The sequence below is a fragment of the Capricornis sumatraensis genome, chromosome 3 (genome assembly GCF_032405125.1).
Source record: "Capricornis sumatraensis isolate serow.1 chromosome 3, serow.2, whole genome shotgun sequence".
Classification (NCBI taxonomy): domain Eukaryota; kingdom Metazoa; phylum Chordata; class Mammalia; order Artiodactyla; family Bovidae; genus Capricornis; species Capricornis sumatraensis.
Window position 1 is genome coordinate 28,072,279 of NC_091071.1, and position 20,234 is coordinate 28,092,512.

The 20,234-nt window shown below is 43.7% G+C and overlaps 1 protein-coding gene across 3 annotated transcripts in view; it reads left to right on the forward strand.

Moving 5' to 3' along the window:
- The first annotated feature begins 1,096 nt into the window (after positions 1 to 1,096).
- Positions 1,097 to 20,234, forward strand: part of MARF1 (meiosis regulator and mRNA stability factor 1) — a 34,612-nt gene continuing 15,474 nt past the window's right edge. The window contains exons 1-16 of one of the 3 annotated variants that reach the window (XM_068967414.1): positions 1,097 to 1,240; positions 3,396 to 4,079; positions 4,839 to 5,013; positions 5,895 to 6,121; positions 6,918 to 7,035; positions 7,610 to 7,782; positions 9,680 to 10,105; positions 10,318 to 10,475; positions 10,564 to 10,722; positions 12,003 to 12,195; positions 12,892 to 13,070; positions 14,460 to 14,540; positions 16,746 to 16,982; positions 17,113 to 17,232; positions 17,926 to 18,104; positions 19,509 to 19,729. In XM_068967414.1, coding sequence (XP_068823515.1) covers positions 1,097 to 1,240; positions 3,396 to 4,079; positions 4,839 to 5,013; positions 5,895 to 6,121; positions 6,918 to 7,035; positions 7,610 to 7,782; positions 9,680 to 10,105; positions 10,318 to 10,475; positions 10,564 to 10,722; positions 12,003 to 12,195; positions 12,892 to 13,070; positions 14,460 to 14,540; positions 16,746 to 16,982; positions 17,113 to 17,232; positions 17,926 to 18,104; positions 19,509 to 19,729 — 3,474 coding nt within the window. The remainder of the gene's footprint in view (positions 1,241 to 3,395; positions 4,080 to 4,838; positions 5,014 to 5,894; positions 6,122 to 6,917; positions 7,036 to 7,609; positions 7,783 to 9,679; positions 10,106 to 10,317; positions 10,476 to 10,563; positions 10,723 to 12,002; positions 12,196 to 12,891; positions 13,071 to 14,459; positions 14,541 to 16,745; positions 16,983 to 17,112; positions 17,233 to 17,925; positions 18,105 to 19,508; positions 19,730 to 20,234) is intronic. The other 2 variants (XM_068967415.1, XM_068967416.1) reach the window with 2 other exon arrangements.

Genomic DNA, 20,234 nt, shown 5'->3' on the forward strand with positions numbered 1-20,234 from the left:
GACCCAGATTTGATCTCTGTGCCGGGAAGTTCCCCTAGAGAAGGATATGGCAACCCACTCCGGTATTCTTGCCTGGAAAAATCCCATGGACTGAGGAGTCTGGCAGGTTACAGTCCATGGGGTTGCAAAGAGCCAGCTGAACTGAGGGACTGACACTTTCACTTTTACAGTATCCTTTGATAGCCGATCTACTTTTGTTCCTTAAGATCTGACTTGTTGGGAGCCATTGCACCATAATTTTTTTTAAACTTGGAAGACAATTACATTAATTTTTACTTTCCCACATCGCTAATCATGGATGCTGCTGCTGCTGCTAAGTCGCTTTAGTCATGTCTGACTCTGTGCGACCCCATAGACGGCAGCCCACCAGGCTCCCCTGTCCCTGGGATTCTCCAGGAAAGAACACTGGAGTGGGTTGCCATTCCTTCTCCAATGCATGAAAGTAAAAAGTGAAAGTGAAGTCGCTCAGTCATGTCTGACCCTCAATGACCCCATGGACTGCAGCTTTCCAGGCTCCTCCGTCCATGGGATTCTCCAGGCAAGAGTACTGGAGTGGGGTGCCATTGCCTTCTCCCTAATCATGGATATGAGTGGCTAAATCTTGCATCTCCATCAGGAAAGTGTAGCACTACTGAATGGCTGTTCCATCCTATGGAAGACTCGGTCTTTGGTCCTAGTGTTAAAAGCACCCAGATTTGGTTGCATCAACCCTGTTTGAAATGACCTGTGCACCATAAATGTGCTTCCCTTGTGGCCTAGAAGTAAAGATTCCACCTGCAATGCAGGAGACACAGGTGCAATTCCTGGGTGAGAAAGATCCCCTGGAGAAGAAAAAGGCAACCCACTCCAGTATTCTTACCTAGGAAATCCCAGGAACAGAGGAGCCTGGTGGGCTACAGTCTGTGGGTTCGCAAAAGCTGGACACAGCTTAGTGACTAAACAAAAACAGTGCGCCGTAAATATAGTTGTTGTATTACATTTCAGTAATGAAATCTGTGCTTACACAAATGAATAACGTTGAAACCTCATTCTTAACAGGGTGGAAGAATGAAAGAAAAGAAAGATGAAAGAATGTTGAACCACTCCGCATGGCTGTATGATGGAAGGAAGCGGAGCTGAGAACCCCTGCAGTAGAACAGTTGGATGGCTTAAACAAGATAACGATGCTAAGCCATGGCTTTGGAAATTCTCTAACTGCTTTTCTCGTCCTGAGCAAACGTTGCCACTTAGTCCCCAAACGGTAACTATGTGCAAGACTAAGGACACAGCAAATTCCTTATGCAAATAGATGAACTATCCGTTTGGTCTGGGGCAGTCTCTTGCCCTGGAGTCTGTGCTGAGTTTTCCCTTGTGTCCTGCGTGTATTACTTCTTGTAGCACGTTATTGTAATTCCTGACTCAGTGAGGGTACAGTTTTTTAAATCCTGCAGTAATGAGTAACATTAGATGCTTTAAAGGTGTGATGTTGAAATTTGGGAAAGATTTGTTTCTCATTAAAGTCACAGATTCCAAAGATGACAGTCCACATTTTAGGATAAAATGGGAGGAAAGTACAAAATAGATTTTATTTTACTGTAGCCTTCCGAATTTTGTGTCTTAAAATCACGGAAAGATTGTATGACCTTGTTGATCTTTTTCTGTTCAGGATTTCTCTTGAATATTTAAATATATCTGGGACTTCCTTTTTTGTCTTTTCATAATGATGTTGACTTTATCTGACTTCATTTGCTGTATCATGTTATCACCTTTTTTTTTCTCTTGTACTTGGGAATTAAATGAGACTTTACTATGAATTTATATGAGAGTATTGATAACAGACTTTAAAAAAAAATCAGTTCCCTGTCATCTCCACATTTTCATTGCATAGCTGCCTTTGTTGCATGGCATCAGTAACTGGAGTTATTTCAGAAGTATTTTAGTTCAGGGACAGTCTGCACTGAGGGCTGGCAGCTTCAGGCAGGGGTCCAGGGTGGCAGATCTGGGGCCTAAAGGAGTCACTTGACACAGAAGTACAGTCACCTTTCCAGATGCAGAGTCTCGATTTTGTCAGTGGCACCCAGAATTGAATACATTCAGGAAGACCAACTCAGAGTAACCTTGCCCACGAGAGCCAGGTCTAAATCCATCAGAATGCCAGTGAGTTCATTTCCAGCCTGAATTGTAGTTACCACAAGGGTAGAACACACTACTGTTTGACTGGTCAGACCATCGCTATTACCTCCCTTTTAGGAAAAATCTTAAAATCCAAATTTCTCCCATATGAATATACCCTTCCAGGTGAGTGTAAAATCAGCAGAAGGAGTGAAATCTTAGCAGCCAGATGGACCCTTCTATGCTCTAAGGGATGAGTATGGCTCAGTCACTGTATCAGGGCATCCTGTTCATCTTAATTGTGTCTGTACTCAGCCAGTAAAAGCTGTTGATTGGTTGGACACCCCCCCTACCCCACCCCACTGCACCACCTTTCAGTGGCCAGGTACTCTGCTGAGCACTTGAGGTGCACTATTTCATTTTATCCTTCTCACAAATGTAGTAGGTACATTCTGTTCCCAGTTGAAGGATGACAGGATTGAAGCATGGAGAGATTAGGTTAAGTTACTTACCCAAGGTCATAAAACTATTTAGTATCACATTCAAACCCAGGTCTCTGACACCAGGGCTATGCTATAATCTTAATAAATGGACCCGCCTCAAGTGTCTATGTTGGAGACGTATGATAAACTATTTCTCCTATGTCTGTTTCCCCGGTGGTTTCCTTATTACTCAGATTCTTTCCACTGGCTACAAAATAGTTGTTGGCGTTATGGCTTTAGTTCATGATGTCCCATGGTTTGCTAAATGTCATCAGTAACATGTTTAAGATCTATTCATGGATGGGCCACTTGGGCAGATGACCGATCTCATCCATAGTGTTTGATATCTTCTCCCCTGGAGGACTCTAATAAAACCACCTATGATCTGACTGCAAGAACTATTTAGTATCTTCCTTAAAGTGCTTTGCCCATAAGCTGTCTTTAGTGAGTACTGTTGTGACTAGGGTGCTTTTCATACCACCTGTTTTGTCTGCAGAAGACACTGAGAGGCAAGGGGAAGTTATCAAAGGGAAGCCAGTGAGACATGGATGGTTAACCAGGCTTGTTAAATATGTGAACAGACCTCCTCCCCCAGTCTCTTGAAATTCAGGAAGGACACAGTCTTAATTTTAGTTGTCTGTTTCAGTGTTCACCTCCCACTGAAGAACGCTCCTGGTTTTAGCTGCCATTCCGTTTGTGTGGTTATGATCGAGTGATGTAAATAAGGTTTGAACAGTGTTCGTTTTTAACGCAGTCAGTTGTGAGTAACCCCAAGTCACTGGCCTCATAAAATTAACTTGTGTTCTGCTTTTCTTTCCTCAGAAAGGTTACATGGAGAACAAGAAAGTTGCTGTGGAACTAAAGGATGTACCATCTCCCCTTCATGCTGGCTCTAAACTTTTCCCAGCAGTCCCACTTCCAGATATCCGCTCTCTTCAGCAACCTAAAGTACAGCTTTCAGCTGTCCCCAAAGTAAGCTGCTGTGCCCATTGCACTAATGACCCTTCCACTTCGCCAGTGCGTTTTGGTGGTGGCAGTGGCGGAGGGGCTGGTAGCTTGGTTCCCCCGGGCGCCCTGTTAGACTCGCAGAGCACCAGGACAATCACGTGTCAGGTAGGGTCAGGGCTTGCTCTCCAGTCTGCACCTCCACTCCAGAATGCCTCAGCTAGGAACACCTTGGCCGGCGTTGCAAGCGACTTCCCCAGCATGTGTCTAGAAAGTAACCTCTCTTCCTGCAAGCACCTGCCCTGTTGTGGGAAGCTCCATTTCCAGGCATGTCATGGTAACGTGCACAAGCTGCATCAGTTTCCGGCTCTCCAGGGCTGTTCTTCCTCTGCGGGCTATTTCCCCTGTTCTGATTTCACAAGTGGGGCTCCCGGGCACTTGGAAGAACACATTTCACAGTCGGAGCTCACGCCTCACTTATGCACCAACTCTTTGCACCTAAATGTGGTACCTCCAGTTTGTTTAAAGGGCTCACTTTACTGCGAAGACTGTCTCAACAAGGTTTGTATCTTTTTATTTGTTATGTTGGGTGCAGCTAAGGTTTGAGGAATGACTTTTTAAAAATAAAATGACTTTTATCTTTAAAAGAAAAACAATCTTGGTTTTGTGTGTGGGGTTGAAGATTCTTTCATGATGTGGCTTTCTCCCCATCAGCATAACTTCTTATGGTTCAGAAAGAAAGCAAAGGGTACAGTGGGAGGGACTATTCAGAAAAGTGTGGTGTAATTATTCTGTTCATGCTTTTAGAGTCTCATGTAATAAATCTGTTTCCTAAATGGAAGCCCAGCTTGGCAAAGACTTGTGCTCTCTTGTTTTTAAAGGCTGGAGCACAACTGGAATTTCTTAAAACTACTGCTCACCTGATACATGGACCCATTCATGTAATATAGATGGCTGCATGTTGTCCTTTTGTAGTAATTGGGGGAACTTGAAATTTGGCCTCTATCACACCTGGGGCTCAAGTAAAGACTTTTAACTTCCTTTTTTTGTGAAGTGTGTCTGAGGGTTTCTACTGTAACAGACACATGCCCCAGAATGTTAAGGTCTAATTGTTGAATATCTTCCCTGATCATTTCAGGTCACTTTAAAGTGAGTTTATGCTTTGATAGTTCTGGGAAAGGTGATTTGAACATACATTTTATCAGAGGTTAGCAGGTGGAAAGGAGAAACACTTAGAATGTATTTTCAGTTGTTATGTGTATCTCTTTAAGTTCTGAAATAATGTATCTGAAACTTCCTCCTCTTTTTAAAAAATAACAGCCGGCAAGAAATAGTATAATTGATGCTGCTAAAGTCTGGCCAAATATACCACCTCCAAATACTCAGACTGCACCTGTTACTGTTCCTCTGTGTAATGGCTGTGGAACCAAAGGAACAGGAAAGGAGACCACGTTGTTATTGGCGACCAGTCTAGGCAAAGCTGCTTCGAAATTTGGTAAATGACAGTATCGTATAAAATGCAATTTAAAGTTTTCAATATCTGATACTAACACGGCATTTAACTGCCTTTAAAGGATTCCTTGTGGTTCTAAAACTCTTGTGTATGTGTCTCCATTTCCATCTGCTGGTAAAAATCTTCTTCCCCTTATAGACCAGTAGGTCAGTTGCTGTTTATGTTAAGCTGGGGCTGTTTGAGATCAGAAGCTGTGTGTAGAGAATCGGGAAGTATATGAGGAGAAATGAATGCTGGAAGGGACTTGGTGTCAACTTAGGTTCATAATCACACTTGCTTGTTGTATGTTGCCCAGACATAATTAGTATTTAGAAATGGCTGACAAAAAAACAGTATTTGAAAACCTAAGATCATTTCCCCCAAAAGTAGCTGTTACGATATTTTATCTTTTAAAAACATTTTTTCAAAAGTTGGATCAGATGTTACTGCAGTGTTAAAAGTCATTAAAGTCAAGGGCTATAACACCTGCACCATTCGTTTTCATTGTTCTCCCACACTGAATGAGGTGTGGGCCCAGCATGACAACAGGCCCCAGAGGGCAGTGTCCAGTCACCTGTGTATTAGTGCTGAGGAGCATACCCAGTCAGCATGAGGATGGCTCACGCTTTATGATGGATTGATCATGGGGCTAAAGTAAATTGACCTTTGGATATGTTCTCTCCTGAAAAGGGAATTAATGCTTAGATACTTTGGCAACTTGAGGTTGTCTACTGGGCCAGCCAGTGAGGTTGGCATGCTTAAATTTAACATCAATCTATAATTTCATTTTCCTGCCCCTGGGAAGGACAGGTAGCTACCTGGTATCTTCAATATCTTAACCTGTTTTTTGCTGTGTGTAATGAAACGTGTTCACATTTCTCAAGGGTCACCAGAAGTTGCGCTGGCCGGACAGATGCTAGAGAACTTGCCCCCCATTGGGGTTTTCTGGGATATTGAAAACTGCTCAGTCCCTTCTGGCCGCTCAGCTACTGCAGTTGTACAGAGAATCCGGGAGAAGTTTTTTAAAGGCCACAGAGAAGCAGAATTCATTTGTGTATGTGACATCAGTAAAGAAAATAAAGAAGTTATTCAAGAGCTGAATAATTGCCAGGTAGATAAAAATTCTTTTTTCTTTTTTATTTTATCTTAGTAGAAGAATAAGCACATGTTGTTTTTTTTTTAAGAACTCCAGTTGAACATTTGTTATTAATAATATGTGTTTGTGCTAAGTTTGTAAATAAAAGAAACTAGGAAAAGATGATTTAAGTACCTGAAATCATCTAATCATGCCTGATTTCCTAGCAAGTCTGCTTACCTGCGATTGGTGCTTTCCTAGGATAGTGATTCTATATGCATCATTCCCTTTGATTTTCATAACTGCTCTGTCAATGCTCATAGGATTTATTATTTGGAATTTACAAATGAAAGGGCCCAAGTGGTTAAGCAACTTTTTAAGATCACATGGCCAGTAAGTGGATGAACTTGGATTTAACTTGCAGATTGACCCCAAACTCTGTTCTTTTAAGCTGGAAGCTAATAACATCAAACACAGCCCCGAGTCTTACCTCAGTCATATATCAAATCTCTGCCACCCACACGTTGTTGGCAAAAGATGGTAGAGAAAGCTAATTTAACTACAAATTTCACTTTCTATTCTGAAAGGGGGATGGATGAAGTGGAAAAGCAGAAGATTAGAGATGAAAGTAGGGATAATAATGAATACAGTTAATTTGTCTGGAGAACTGAATGTGAAATTATTGAGATTTGATTGTAATTTTTTTTCCATCCCTGAGTGGCAATAGAAATCAAAGGTTCCTCAAGAACTGTCTGTTAAGATGTGGGCAGAATGTGTAGCGATTTTCTAACCTCAGCTCTTTCTCATTTATCCTTATTATAAATTAATGCAGGTAACCGTTGCCCACATCAATGCTACTGCAAAGAACGCTGCTGACGACAAGCTCCGCCAGAGCCTCCGAAGGTTTGCAAATACTCACACCGCTCCCGCCACTGTGGTTCTTGTGTCAAGTAAGTGTAGAAACATCTGCTAATTTCGGCTAAACTCTCTATGTGTGAACTATCATAGAAGCCAGAATATGTTCAAATAAAATAAGCCCCCAAAGATGCTGAAATACATGGGATGTGTTTATGCTTACCTTTGAAAAGCGTTGAAAAAAAAAAAAAAAGAAACTACATGGATTTCTGTATTTTTCTCTGGGGAATTTGAGTAAGGATTCTTGCAGGGCCAAGTTTATTAAAGAAAATGTAATTTTTGTTTGTTTGTTTTAGTCCTGGGCTCCATTTTGCTTATTTAAAAGAAAAATCCAAGATGAAGTTGGGGCTCCCCAGAACATTAATATTTGTTCCTTTTTACTACTAAAAGTAATGTGTCTTGGGAGTTCAGCATGAATCTATGGTAAAATTGTCTTACCATGTTAATTCTTCTGATATGAAATTTGTTCCTATTCTAAAAAGGGGTTGGGGGGCCACTTTGAACACAATCCTGCTGTTCCTTTCTTCTCAGTGGGTGTTATTAGAGGTGCCTGTCTGTCAAGTGTTTCTAATCTGTGGAGATGGGGGTGGGCTTTACCCTGTCTTTCAGCTGACGTCAATTTCGCATTGGAACTTAGTGACCTGAGACACAGGCATGGTTTCCATATAATTTTGGTCCATAAAAACCAGGCCTCAGAAGCACTGCTGCATCACGCCAATGAGCTGATCAGATTTGAAGAGTTCATTTCTGACCTGCCCCCCAGGTTACCACTAAAAATGCCAGTAAGTGGGTTTGTGTTCTCTCTGCTGTAGTCCAGTAAAGATTGTGGAGACTCAAGGCAGTCCTCCATTATGGGTGTCCAAGCCCAGGTGAGGGTGTTCTTTGTAGTAGGCTGGCTAGATTTTGAAATAGGCCTGGAAACCTTCCATTCTCTTATAGATATACAGAGAACTGATCTGTGTGAATCTTTTTGTTCTACTTCTTGTGTGTGCGGAGTCTTTGCTGCTGTTCATGGGCTGTTTCTAGCTGCAGCGAGCGGGGGCTGCTCTTTGTCGCAGTGCACGGGCTTCTCACTGTGCTGGCTTCTCTTGTGGAGCACAGGCTCTGGGCACTCAGTTTTCAGTCATTGCAGCACTCAGGCTCAGTGGTTGCGGCACGCAGGCTTAGTTGCTCCATGGAATGTGAAATCTTCCTGGACCAGGCATTAAACTCATATCCCCTGCAGTGGCAGGCAGATACCTATCCATTGTACCACCAGGGAAACCCAGTGTGTGAATTTTACTTTTATATTTTTCAAAATATAGGAAACTGACTTTTAGATTCACCTTACTGACAACCACTTGCCAGTTAGCAGTGTTTTGTGTGAGGTGTATGGCAGTAATGGAATGAGAGTTACTACTGTTTGTGCCCAAGTTTTAAGGGTAAAGAACATGATGATGGCTTGCATATCTTGATGTGGTTGGAGCCAAATAAGCAGAATGATTGTACAGTTGCGGCACTTATTCCTGAAGCTCCAGCTGGTCTCTGAGCCTATCTTCTTTGGTTGCAGACCCTGCCATGCATGAACACAGTCAGGAGTAGTGGGCACTACACCTGTCACCCTGATGAGCCACTTAATAGGAGAGTGTGCACGTGTTTCCAGCAGGACGAGCATTTCTCACAGTCTTGATTTAAGATAAGATGTTTACTGGGACACTGAACTTGTGTTTAAGCTATTTGGAGAATATATATGGCTTCCCTGGTGGATCAGATGGTAAAGAATCCGCCTGCATTGTGGGAGATTCGAGTTCCATCCCCAGGTCAGGAAGATCCCCTGGAGGAGGGAATGGCAACCCACTCCAGTACTCTCGCCTGGAGAATCCCATGGACAGAGGAGCCTGGTGGGCTGCAGTCCCTGGGGTCACAGTTGGTCTCGACTGAGCGACTAATACACGTTAATAATAGAAAGGAGCTGTAGCGTGGATGGTCCAGAAGGGTGGGCAGTCCCATTCGTGAAATGCAGTTTTAACATACTTTAATAACTTGAGAGTTACGGAAGCACTTTAGGAATGATCTCACCCAACCTCCTCATTTTAGTGAGGAGGAAGTCGGAAAAAATTCCAGCCGCTGGAGGCCCCACCGTGATTGCCTCCAGGTTCAGGCGCTTGCAGTGCTCATCCCTCTGCACGCCGTGATGCCCGGTGAGCTCAGAGCCTGGCCCGAGATGAAACACTTGCTTAGGAGGGTCTGCAGTTGGCAATACCTGTTTCAAGCTTTGAAGCTGCACCCCTAACTCACTTTTGTTGTTATTCCTTATGTCTTCTGGCTGTAGGTACATTTCCTCCCTCTGCTTCTGTTTGGCACTCCCTGTTTTAATCTGAAAGGCCTTTAAGTCAATTGTAGTGTCTTAGGTGAGAGGTTACCCATTGTAGAGATCCTTATTCCTTATGATTTTAAAAAAAAAAACCTGATTATTCAGAACATTAAATCTTGCCACATATTTTTTCTAATTCACCAGAGTGATAATTTTAGATACATTTCTTCTTTTTTTTCCCTCTGTTTTTCAGTCTGTGTATCCTTTCCCATGGAAATCTCTGTTCTCCCTCCCCTAAGGTCACTGTAGTTTGGAGATCATTGTTCTTTGTAATTGAGCGTGAGCCCCTGAGTCCACCTGTTTTAACACTTTGTCTGTGTCCACAGTGCCACACTCTGCTCTACGTTTATAACCTACCAGCCAACAAAGACGGCAAGAGCATCAGCAACAGGCTCAGACGCCTGTCCGATAACTGTGGTGGGAAAGTGCTGAACATCACAGGCTGCAGCGCCATCCTCCGCTTCATAAACCGAGACAGCGCGGAACGGGCTCTGAAGCGAATGGAAAATGAAGATGTCTTTGGTAACAGGATCATCGTCTCATTTACTCCAAAAAGCAGCGAACTCTGTGAAACCAAGAGTTCAAACGCAACTGCTGATAAAGTGAAGTCTCCCAAGAAACTTAAGAATCCAAAACTGTGCCTCATCAAAGATATAAGCGAGTCACCTTCCAGTGCCAAAGCTGCACCTGGAAAAGGGTTGCAGGCAAATTCTGGATCTGCTACCAAAAACACCAACGTGAAAAGTTTACAGGTAACTGTGACACCTCTTGCTTTCTGAAGTTTATGCTAGGTTTGCTTTCGTGGGCTCTCTGTTTGACATGCTCACCTGCTTTTGGTGTGTCTATACTTTTTGTGTTATCCTTTATTTTCAAGGCTGTTTGAAGTCAGGTGTTTTCCTGTACAAGGTCTGACACATCTTGGAGACTTCAACTATTAAACTCCCTTGCTCTTGTCTCTTTTAAGGAGCTGTGCCGCCTGGAGTCGAAGACTGGCACTCGAAGCAGTGAGCCCCAGCAAGGCCACCTGCGGCCAGGGGTGCCTCCTCACAGAAGCTCAAGTGCCGCAGCGCCCGCACCTAAAGCCCCAGGGTTGGCAGAATCTGTTTACAAAACCAATCCCAAGTAGGTCCCGTTACTCTCCCTCATAGCTGCTTGTTTTGCTGTGAAGGGAAACACATGACCTCCTGCCTACAATGTCTCCCTCCACCAGGAAAGAGAGCCTCAGCACCCGCAGTGTCACCAGTTCTCCGGTGGAGAAGAAAGAGAGAGAGGAGACTCTGTTCCAAGTGAGTTACCCGTCTGCTTTTAGCAAGCTGATCGCATCCAGGCAAGGGAGTCCCCTGCTCACGGCTCAGCCTTGGTCTTCTCGGTGAGTGGGTCTTCATCCGTGGAGTGGTTGTATGCAGTAGAAGGGCTTATGAGGTAATCTGTTTGTTCAACAGAATTCAAGCAATACAGAAGTGCATAATTAAAAGAGAAACCTTAGTACTACGTATAAAGTAGGCAACTAACGAGAGCCTGCTGTACAGCACAAGGAACTCTACTCGATGCTCTTGGTGACCCAGATGGGAAGGGATCCAAAATAAGAAGGGATAGCTGACCTTGCTGTACAGTAGAAATTTAACATGACATTGTAAAGGAACCTTCTCCAGTAAAAATTTATAGTAAAAATTTTAAAAATTGAAAATATTTGAACTATGAATAGCAATAAAAAAATAAAAGAGAAAGCTTCCACCGCTCTTCTACCAGTTCCCTTTCCTCAGGTAACATTTGGGGCCATTGCTTCTTGCCTTTCTCCATCCTCCATGTGGGAGTCTTGCTAAGCCGAGGTCAGAGAAGCCTGTCCTTGGCCAGTGATGGGGGCACATTAAGATGTCTTTACTACGCCCATAATTATCACTTCATCAGACTGAGAAGGAGGCCCAAACCGACATGCATTTGTTCTTTTTATTCGTAGGGTAGTTATTGGAAGCTGTTTGGGAAACGAAGGTCTCTGTAAACCACTGTAACCATCTGTGTAACTCCTTATTTAAGCTTTCTGAATTTACTCTGAGTAATTCTGGAAGCTCGGAAAACAGAAGGAGCCGTAAGGCCATGTTAGGTCTCATGAGCTCTTACTGGCATTGTATTTATTCTGCTGGGTTGGTGAAAACTCACTGTTGAAAGTAACTTTGAACCTGTAAAATGGCATCTACAAATGGATGTAAACGTTTTCCTCCCAGGGAGAAAGGCCACAACATATCAGCAAGAATATCTGGCTTTTTCAGAGCTGGGGAGAGGGTAAATGGCTGACATCAGTATCACAGGCTGATTTCCTAAGAATAAATACCCAAAGTGGAAAATGGATTCATCAGCCTTGCCTGTAATTTCTGCCTTTAGCTTTAAATAATCCAACAAAAGAATGTTTGATGATAAGTAAAATTTTTGTTGTTGTTGTTAATCAGGGTGACAACAGATAGTACTTCTGACAATGAGTCCAATCAGTGTGATTTTTTAAGAAAAAGCACATTTGAGAACCAAACTATATTTTGGAAAACAGTTTTTAATGTAGTTTCAAGCAAAATCTACATGACATAAAGACATCTAAATAGAATAACAGTTTTAAAACATTTCTAAACAGTTGTTAAGCCTCACTAGATACGTTTTAAGCAGGAGTCTGTCTCCAAACCTCTTAAACAGAACATCCCCGCTTGCTTTCAACGCTGCACATTCGAGCGTTGGTGCCGACTGCCCAGACCCATTCGCTCATGGTGTTGACGTCCAGATCAGCAACCTGGACTACAGGTTGTCCCGGAAGGAGCTGCAGCAGCTCATGCAGGAAGCGTTTTCTAGGCACGGCAAGGTAACCTTTTCACTTTCTCTCTTGCCTTTGTTCCACCCCTTGCTGCATTTCAACATGAGTGCACTTGACGCAGCACACATAACCACAGGCAGGCTGTAAGTGTTGCTTTACAAGTTTGAACACCTTTGACTCGGGTCTCCTCATGCTGGTGCTGTTTGTTCAGTTTTTAGGACGCAGCCCCAGGGAGCGAGAAGCCTGGCACAGACGAACTTGTGGTCCCTGGCAGGGGTTTAGTGGCTCTTTGGGAAATAAAATACTGATGGATTTTAGTTAGCTCCAGCTGCTAAAATACAGAAACAGGATTCTAAAATGATGTTGGCTGGTTTTGTTTGTTCATCTTTCAGTGTCTGATTCAGTTTTTAGTTGCAGGTTGCTAAAAAATGCACCTTTTGCTGGTTCTTAAACTGGCTCTGCCTCAGTTTTGGCAGGATCTGGAGAAGACCCAGTGTGTCTTGGCCCCTGAGCCTGCCTTGGAGAGCTCTGTGTGCCAGAGCACAGGCGGCCAGGCTGGTGTCACATCCCTGAAGGTCACCCCTCCTGCTTGCTTCCATTGTGGTCGGCGGAAGTGCGGTGTTCAGACAGGTTCCCTCACGGCAGCGCTGAAGTCCACAAACGAATTCCTTAGTGATTGACCTTCGGTTTCAAGAGGACACGGTTCTGGCAGATCGGCATTCTGTTTTCTTTTTACTACTGCAGGTGAAGAGTGTTGAGCTCAGCCCCCACACAGATTATCAGCTCAAAGCTGTGGTTCAGATGGAGAACTTACAAGAAGCTATTGGTGCGGTGAATAGCCTCCACAGATACAAAATTGGCAGCAAGAAAATCCTGGTCTCACTTGCCACAGGAGCTGCTAATAAATCACTCTCTTTACTGAGGTAAAGAACTAGCCGTTTGTTTCAAAAATGTTATTTTTGGCCCAGAAACAATTTTAGAAATAATAAAAATAGAGTTTATCCCATCCCCAACCCTCTTGTGATGCTCACATATACAGTAATGCTCCCCCCGCCCCCGCCTCTTGATAGAGTTAGAAATAAGGTAGAAGTTAGTAATAAACTAACTAGAATAATTTATTCTTGTTCAAGTCACTAATCAAAGATGAATCTCAGCTTAATCTTGGCCGGCATTTAAGAGTAAAATAATATGCCACATATCCAGAACAGGTTCTAAAAATAGTGGACCTCTACAGCAAAAGTTTATAAGCCTAGAAAGTCTGGAATACTACCTTCCAGTTTTAATAGAAGGTAGATTTATCTATAAGGGGTAAATCTACAAAGTTCTCTGCTTTCAACTTGCAGGTACATCTTCAATGTCAAATAAACACCCAGCCTCATACATCTACATTATAATTAGATTAATCTTAGGAGTCTGGTGATGGTTTTATTCATGATATGCTTTTGACGTAGAGCACTATTTATGTTTTAGGTGTACAGCATAATTTGTGCACCAGTAACCAGTCAGTTATACTTCCAAAAAACAAGCAAGCTCACAGAAAAAAGTGATTAGCTTTGTAGTTACTAGAGGTGGGGGGTGGGGAGTAATTGAATGAAGGTGATCAAAAAGGTACAAACTTCCAGTTATAAGATAACCCAAGTACTAGGAATGTAATGTACAACATGATTAATACTGTTAACACTGCTGTCATGCATGAAAGTTGTTAGGAGAGTATATCAAAAGAGTTCTCATCACCCGGGGGAACATTCTTTTATTTTGTATCTTGATGAGATGATGGATGTTCACTTAACTGATTGTGGTAATCATTTCACAAAGTATACAAGTCAAAACTTCACCATTAAATTATTTTTTTATTTTGTCAAATAAAAATAATCCTCATTGAGGAAAATTTGGAAATTTTAGGAACATAAAAGAAGCTGGGGACAGAAGAATCATCCATAATCCTATGGCTCAGAGCCAGTCGCTTTTAAGTGTATTCAGTTGTATGTCTTCAGCTGTAGGGAGTCCTCCCCCGTCTCTCTGAGAGAACTACACCGTGGCAGGAGACAGGCTCATCTGCCCTTTGCTTTCAGATACACAGGTGTGGAAAGCTCTGCTTGAGTCTGATAAAATCCCAGTGTATGATTAAATATTCTTTAATTGCCGTGTTCCTAAAGTCCATTCCTTTAAGTTTTTCTGGAAGCTCAAACTCTGAGAATAAATGAGTGTATTTATTTTGTGTATAGATTGTGTTAATGAACTCTTGTTTTTAAAAACAATTTGGAACAGAGAGGAAGACATGTCTTCTAATGGGCTAACCGTTTTTCTTGCAGCGCAGAAACAATGTCCATTCTTCAGGATGCTCCCGCCTGTTGTCTGCCTCTTTTTAAATTTACAGATATCTATGAAAAAAAGTAAGTGAGGGTTGTTGTTTTCATTGATTCAGCCAGTGCTGATGGGCGATTTGCACTGGGGGAGCCAGGGGAGGGAGTAAGACCAAGACAGTGGTGTTCAGATTGAAAGTCCAGTTTTAAAAACACACATTTTAAACACGTCTTTTATTTTTAGTAAGTTTAGACCTCAGTCCCTAAAGCTATACTTGTATTTTTTCCACTTGGTTGATTTGTTCTATTATTCACTGAGTGAACATTTTCAGGCACCTCGTTGACTGTAAGCTCTGGGACAGCAGGCACTGGATCAGACGTAATACTGAGTCTTCGGTGCTCAGTGCTCAGCAGACACGCAGCAACTCCCAGTGGAACAAAAGGCTCTGGAGGGTGCAGAGCTGGGAAGACAGCCCATTTTTGGGGGCAGGGTGTGTGTCTGAAAGGGAAAAAGACAGTCACCATTTATTGTATAGAACAAAGAAAACTGTCCTTACAAAGGAGAAAATGCCTTGAGGTTACAGAGGGTGCAAGGAACCAGGAGCTTGGCCATGATCGATCGCATGGATGGTGGGAGCCACTGAAATGTCAGAGAAAGGAGCGGGAGGGGAGGTGTGGTGGGAAGGCTTCAGGCAGGGACGGTGTCTGAGCTGGAATGAATGGAACTGGGGGAGAGGGGGACATGGAACGTGGGGACCAGTCCCAGCTCTAAGCAGGCACTGTCAGAACAGAGGAACTAGACACCACAGAAGTTTCAGGTGCCGGTGAAATAGGGCTTAGTAACTAGTTTTATGTAGCAGGCAAGGTAAAAAGTAGAGGTCAGTTTGATTCTGAGTGTTTTGCCCCAATTGACTGAGGGAAAGGTTATATGGTTAAACTGGAATAGAAAAGAAATAAAGCTTGTTTAGGAGGTATAGTAAGTTTTTAATCTTGGCTTTGGGTATCCGAGATTTAGGGAGCAATTGGAATGTCTGGGAAGAGAGTTCAGGGGGTCTTCTACACATGTGGAGTCTCCTTCAAGAAAGAAGTCAGCTCTGAAGGTACGGCAGTTGTTTGCCTAAAGATGGTCTTGGAAGACCTGGGAGCAGATCAGTTCAGAGGAATGGGAGGAAAGCCAGAGAGAGGGCAGAACGGGGTGGAATGCCACTAGGGCCTGGAAGCCAGCGGGAGCCCAGAGGCCAGAGTGCTCTCAGGGAGTGGGGACAGCCTGAGAAAGTGGTGCGAGGTTTGAAGCGGAGGAGGAGGCAGCCTGTGGTGATTTGGAAGCTGATACCAAAGAGTCCTGTGGAGAAGATCCTGGAGGGAACAGGGTGGCAGACTGGATGGTGAAACAGCAGAGGTGGCTCTCGAGAGACCAGCTGTTTCCATTTCAGAGGAGATGCAAGCGCTGCAGACAGAGCACCGAGGAGACTGGGCTTCTGTGAAGCGGGGCAGTGTTGGGGGGTGGGGACCAGACTTAAGACTGACGTTTACAGGGCGATCTGAGCACGTAGACAGGGCACTGGGAGGAGACCATTAGAGCAGGTAACATTGAACAAGCACGTACTGTGTGCTGAGCTTTCTGCATATATACCATGTGTCATCCCCATATCAACTTCATGATGTAGGGATTGTTGCCCCGTTTTACAGATGGGCAAACTGAGATGTAGGTTGGTTGTATAACTTGACTAAGGTCTTACAGGGAGAATCAGGATTTGAACTCACATCTGTCTGCCTTCAGATCCCGCGCCTTTGTGTTCCAGGTATGAAAGGCACAAGTCAGTGGTGACTGGGGAGTCCAGTCTAGTGTAGATCAGGAGACTGAAGCATCGTGGACGTGCGCAGTAGCTGGAAAGGGGAATACCTCTGAGGGAGGGGCGCAGAGATGGTGAGAGGTAATTGGAACTGAAGCGGAGGCCAAATTGACAGGGGTTATAGCAGATAGTTTTCCATCAGAAATTTCGGTGAGGCATTTACAGAGACTATGGGGTCGGAGAGTATGTACCGAATGATACATATAATCACTGTAATGGGCAGTGGGCCCAGGATGATTGCAAGGAGTGCTGAGTGTTACTGGTTTGATGGTGAACGAATTTATAGTAGAATTATCCCAGTTTCACCTTTCAAAGAGACAGGGATCCATTCTTGGTTACAGAGCTTTATCTAAACAGGTCAGGCATTTCTCTACAATTGGAAGAAAAATATTCTCTTTAAGTCAGCGTCTCTCTCTCTCTCTCTCTTCTTCCTTGTTTCTAGGTTTGGACACAGGTTGAATGTGTCAGATCTGTATAAACTAACAGACACGGTTGCAATCCGTGAACAAGGAAATGGCAGGCTGGTGTGTCTCTTACCCAGCAGTCAGGCCCGCCAGAGCCCCTTGGGGTCCTCCCAGTCTCACGACGGCTCCTCAACAAACTGCAGCCCAATTATATTTGAAGAGTTAGAATATCACGAGCCTGTCTGCAGGCAGCACTGTCCCAACAAGGATTTCAGGTATGTTACCCATTTCCTTTGAGAAGCAGTCATTCTGGAAAAGGTCGTGGAGCCTCTGTTAGAGTTACCTTGGGAACATCTTAGGCCACTGAGAAATGTCAGCTCTCTGTTTCTGTTCTCTTTTCCGCAGTGAGCATGAATTCGATCCAGACTCTTACAAGATTCCTTTTGTGATTCTCTCCCTGAAGACGTTTGCGCCCCAGGTCCATAGTCTTCTGCAGACACACGAGGGCACCGTGCCTTTATTAAGGTGACTGTCAAAGCCATTGTGATGCCTTCCTTCTCCTCTTACTAGAAAGTCTACCCTCTGCCTGTGCCTGTCCCAGAGCACGCACTGTACCAGGCTTCAGCCTAATGTTTTTGGCTACCACTTGTAGTCAAAGTGTATCTAACATGGGATTCATTCACTTGATATTTCAACAGGAACATTTCATGTTTGTGCTGAATTTTAGAAACATCAGCATGCGTGGGGCAGATTCTCCTCCACAGAGAAGAGATGGTTGGAAGTGCTGTGCACAAGTACTGTGAGAGTGCACAGTCTCAAATAGTTGTAGATTTCAACATTTAAGGGAGAAAAGTATTCTTCAATAGTCTGTTTAACCACATCATGGGCCACATGGTAGGCTTAAGAGAGGGGCCAACATGGTAGCAAGTTGCTGTAAAGCCACTGAACCAATATGTTTAGAGGAGCTTGAACTTGGAACCTGGTTGCCTTACTTTTAACCCCCTCTGCTAGAAAACTCCATGGAATTTTTGGTACCATCAGAATGCATCAAAGAGACAGTGATCACTTCTGTAGGGCTTCATTTGAACTTTCAAAGCCAGACCATGGGCATCTTAGCAGAAATTATTTATTAATGGATGTGTTAAAAGCAGCAGTCTGTTTGCCAGGGGCTCTGTGTTTTCATTATTTTAATTAACCTTTTTCCCTGCCCCACTTCAGTTTTCCAGATTGTTACGCCGCAGAGTTTGGTGAACTGGAAATAGTGCAGGAAAACCGAGGCGGGGGTGTCCCCTTGGAACACCTCATCACCTGCGTGCCAGGTGTGAACATCGCCACCGCACAGAATGGCGTCAAAGTAGTTAAGTGGATTCACAACAAGCCCCCGCCTCCAAACACAGGTAGGCTTCAGGTATTTGGTCCTTTGAAGCCACGGTCTACTGCAGTACAGGCTGCTGGCCTTTCTCTCAAATAGCAGCACTGTTTGCCCATCATAAAGCAGCATGGTTGTTTCCTTTGATCTTTTAAAAACTCCAGAGTGCTGACGGTTTGTCAGAACTAGACTTTGGAAAGTACCAGCATAAATTATTTTTTTTTTAATGTTTTCTTAAACCCAGATTCCACAGTTACAAATCTTCTCTAGTTATCTAATTTTGTAAAGCTTGTTTGGCTTGCCTTTTAAAAATCGTTTCAGATCTTTGAAGGAATTATCTCTGAATATTTACTCCAGCAATTTATTCTGATCAACGTTTTTGACTTTGATCGATGCAAAAATAGATTTAACTCTTGAGTCAGGGACCAGGACCTTTGATCTGGGAGATGCGTGAGATTCTGGGCTTCAGCATCCCCTGAGCGGCAGGTGTCTGATCCTGTTACCTGAGCACAGCACTGTTACCTCGGCCCCCAAAACTGCCTCCTTGTCAGCTCCCACCTTGCCCTGCCCCTTCCCTGTAGGAAGAGAGGTCAGGATAAGGAGGGAGCTGTTTGTACCGAAGCTTCTCCCAGCCTTTCCGCTCAGGCGTACACCCTCCGGGTCCCGGTGGTGTGCTGGTTCCTTCCTCCGTTCTCCTGTGTCATCAGCCCACTAGTCCCTTACAAGGGCTTCCGTCTGATTATTTATACTTTTGTAAATAAAATAATCAGTGTCTTAATTACATGGACATTCAAGATAAATTCGAAAACCTGTTTCTTAGTTTTATCTCATGCTAGTTCCGCATCATTGCTTTCCGTGGTTATCTGGGCAACATTTGCAGCTCCTCTCTGGGTTCCTTAGGCCCTTCTGGGTGACCTGCTTAACGACCGTTTATAACTTTGTTTCTGTGGGCAAGTGTGTTAGTGACGATGTCACAAATGGTTCTTTGACATACAACCATTTAAGCTGAAAACTTCCTATCTACTCTTCCCTTTTTTTAACTGAAATTAATTTATTTGGAATCCCAATTTTTTTTCCGAAACTAAATTTATTTTTAACTTAAGGAAAATTGCTTCACAGTGTTGTGTTGGCCTTTGCCATACTACTCTTCTCTCTTTTAAGTTCTCACTGCATTGAAGTACGCTTCACTTTGGCGACTTGACTTCCAGAAGCAGTGGGAAAGCATTGGCCAGTCTGTAAAGGAGCTGGGCTGTCCTGTTGGTTATATAGGACCTGAGTTCAGCAGCGGGGAAGTGACACGGCTCTTTGGTCTTCTGCACTGTCATTATTGAGTTCACACAGGGAACACAAGGTCAATTATTTCTCTTTCTGCTGCTGCAGTCATGCTTTATGTCTTTTGCCCGTTCCTGTTTTCTCCCCAAATATGTATTAGACCCTTGGCTTCTGCGTTCTAAAAGTCCTGTGGGTAACCCCCAGCTGATCCAGTTCAGTAGAGAAGTGATCGATCTGTTGAAGAACCAACCATCCTGTGTCATACCGATCAGTAACTTCATCCCATCTTACCATCATCATTTTGCAAAGCAGTGCCGGGTGTCGGACTATGGCTATTCCAAGCTGATTGAGTTGTTAGAAGCAGTGCCTCACGTGTTGCAGGTAAGGAGTGCTGAGCGCTTATTTGTTTAGCAGTGGAAGTGTCCCTCTGTGGCTTTGACTCTCTCTGCCAAAGAAACAGGGTAGCTGGTAACTTAATTCCTAAGAAGTCAGCTCAAAGCAGAGCATCCCGTAAAAACTTTCTTTATACACGTGTGTGTCTTCTCAGTTGTTTAGAAAGCTGTGAGATTCCAACTAAAAGGAACTCTAAAGTGCACTAAGGAGTACTTTTCTTCTCACCTCTATAGACTGCCTTCCTTCCTCCTAGCACAGTCCTCTCTAACTCTTCCATAGGAGCTGCTGTAACACGGGCTGGCTTTTCTCATGAAGGAGTTCAAGACCAGTTATTGGACTGGAGCCTGCCGGTGCTTCCTAAGGAGTCTTTGCCTATTAACCTACAGTGTGATAATAGCTTCCCACTTGTAAACAAGGCCTGCAAAATTTGAGCTGTCTTTTAGAGACAAAATCAGTTGCCCAGGCTGATAACATGTGACTGTTTAGGAAAGAG